At 38.8% G+C, this 1650-nt stretch overlaps 1 protein-coding gene across 1 annotated transcript in view; it reads right to left on the bottom strand.

Annotated features, from left to right (window-relative positions):
- dck (deoxycytidine kinase) overlaps positions 1-1030 on the bottom strand; it is a 13682-nt gene extending 12652 nt beyond the window's left edge. The window contains exons 1-2 of the mRNA XM_014027376.1: positions 823-1030; positions 437-552 (exon numbers count right to left, since the gene is read on the bottom strand). Coding sequence (XP_013882830.1) covers positions 437-552; positions 823-949 — 243 coding nt within the window. The 5' untranslated portion in view covers positions 950-1030. The remainder of the gene's footprint in view (positions 1-436; positions 553-822) is intronic.
- Positions 1031-1650: the final 620 nt, after the last annotated feature.

Genomic DNA, 1650 nt, shown 5'->3' with positions numbered 1-1650 from the left:
ATATACATATACTGTATATACACAGTATATATACATATACTGTATATACACAGTACATATACATATACTGTATATATACAATGATCAAGTTAAACCTGTGAGTATTGCTCTGCTGCTCTGCAGCTGTTCACATGTTCGAGGTGGTTTTAGATGTTTGATGATGACATGTTCATCTCTCAGGGGGGACAGTCTGCTCCCCTGGGTGTGGTGGGTCAACCATAACTGGTGCAGATATTTGGACAGATAACAGCTGCAGCCTCACCCCCACACATGTCTGCTCTGTCACAAACATCTGATTTATAATAAGAAACTTTCATTTGAAACCAACTTAAAGAGGAAATAAATTAGTGTTTATAGTAACTTGTGTCAGAGAGCTTTGTAGACGAAATGCCCTTTTTTTTTTCAACACGTCATTAATGTTTTGTGGAAAAAATACCTCAAAATCGCTTCCTGTTGTTTGGACATTGCACCACCTGGCGATGGGTTCTGGTACCACCTCCCAGTCCGGGCTCTCCTGCTCCAAAAGGCGCACAAAAGTAGATTTACCCGCCGCTGAAAACAAAACAGGAACAGAAAATCAGCTTCAGAGAAGTCCTGCAGAAACACAGCCTGACATTATATTATTAATCTGAAGCATGCTTAAATTTATGCGGTAAATTTGTTTTAAAGTAAATAATAATAATAATAACAATAACAATAATAATAATAATAACAATAATAATAATAATAATAATAATAATAATCAGGTCCTGTCATGCGCTTCCATAGTAAATGTTTTTTTTAATAATTTGCTTTGTTAGTTTTAATCCTTTGTAGACTCACCAATGTTCCCTTCGATTGAAACTCGTTTTATTCTCCTCTCCGTGGACTCGTCCATCGAACAGTTTAACGAGTCGTTCATGGAGTCGTCTGTGGACTCGGAACAGGGTCTTTTTGGAACAGGAGGCATCTTCCAAATTTAATATTTCCTCTTGAGCGGAGCGGACTCTACAGCTTCTACCGCCGACGGTTCTTCTTTGAAGTTTGGCGCGAGAGACGCGTCAGGACGATTTGCGCATGCTCCGCCGCAGAACTTCCTGTCGCCTACTTCCGGTGTTGTGTTAAAATTAGTTTTCCCTTCAGACGCAGTTGTTTTAAGCATCTATACTGTAGGAAGGACGCTAAATGAAAATATATTGATCTTTTTTTTTTTTGGTCAGTATTAGACACGAAAACACAGCGTGGAGCTTGAATAGCAGCAGTGTGGAATCCAGGTGTTTTAAGGGGGGGAACACATTTCGACACAACACCGGCGTTAACAGCGTCTTCTTCAGTTAAAGAAAAACATAAATAACCACACTGAGAATTTTAACCTGAATACTATGGACAAAAATGTACAATCAGTTGTACATGATAATCACTTGTTTACATAAATAAATTTTAACATCTGGTAAAACAGGGATTATTGTCCTGATGCATCTCAGTAATCCAGGTAAAAAAATCAAAARKRAAAAAATAGTATAGGTCCTCTGGACGGGTTCTTCTCTAATGAAACGTTTCGTCTCTCCTCCAAGAGACTTCTTCAGTCTGAGAGCCTCCATGTGACTGATACTCACATCACATGGCTATCGTTGACACCTAATTAACACCTATTGTTAACAGGGGGTGGAG

The sequence above is a fragment of the Austrofundulus limnaeus genome, unplaced genomic scaffold (genome assembly GCF_001266775.1).
Source record: "Austrofundulus limnaeus strain Quisiro unplaced genomic scaffold, Austrofundulus_limnaeus-1.0 Scaffold643, whole genome shotgun sequence".
Classification (NCBI taxonomy): Eukaryota; Metazoa; Chordata; class Actinopteri; order Cyprinodontiformes; family Rivulidae; genus Austrofundulus; species Austrofundulus limnaeus.
Note: the sequence above shows the minus strand (reverse complement) of the source record. Positions and strands in the feature narration are given on the sequence as shown.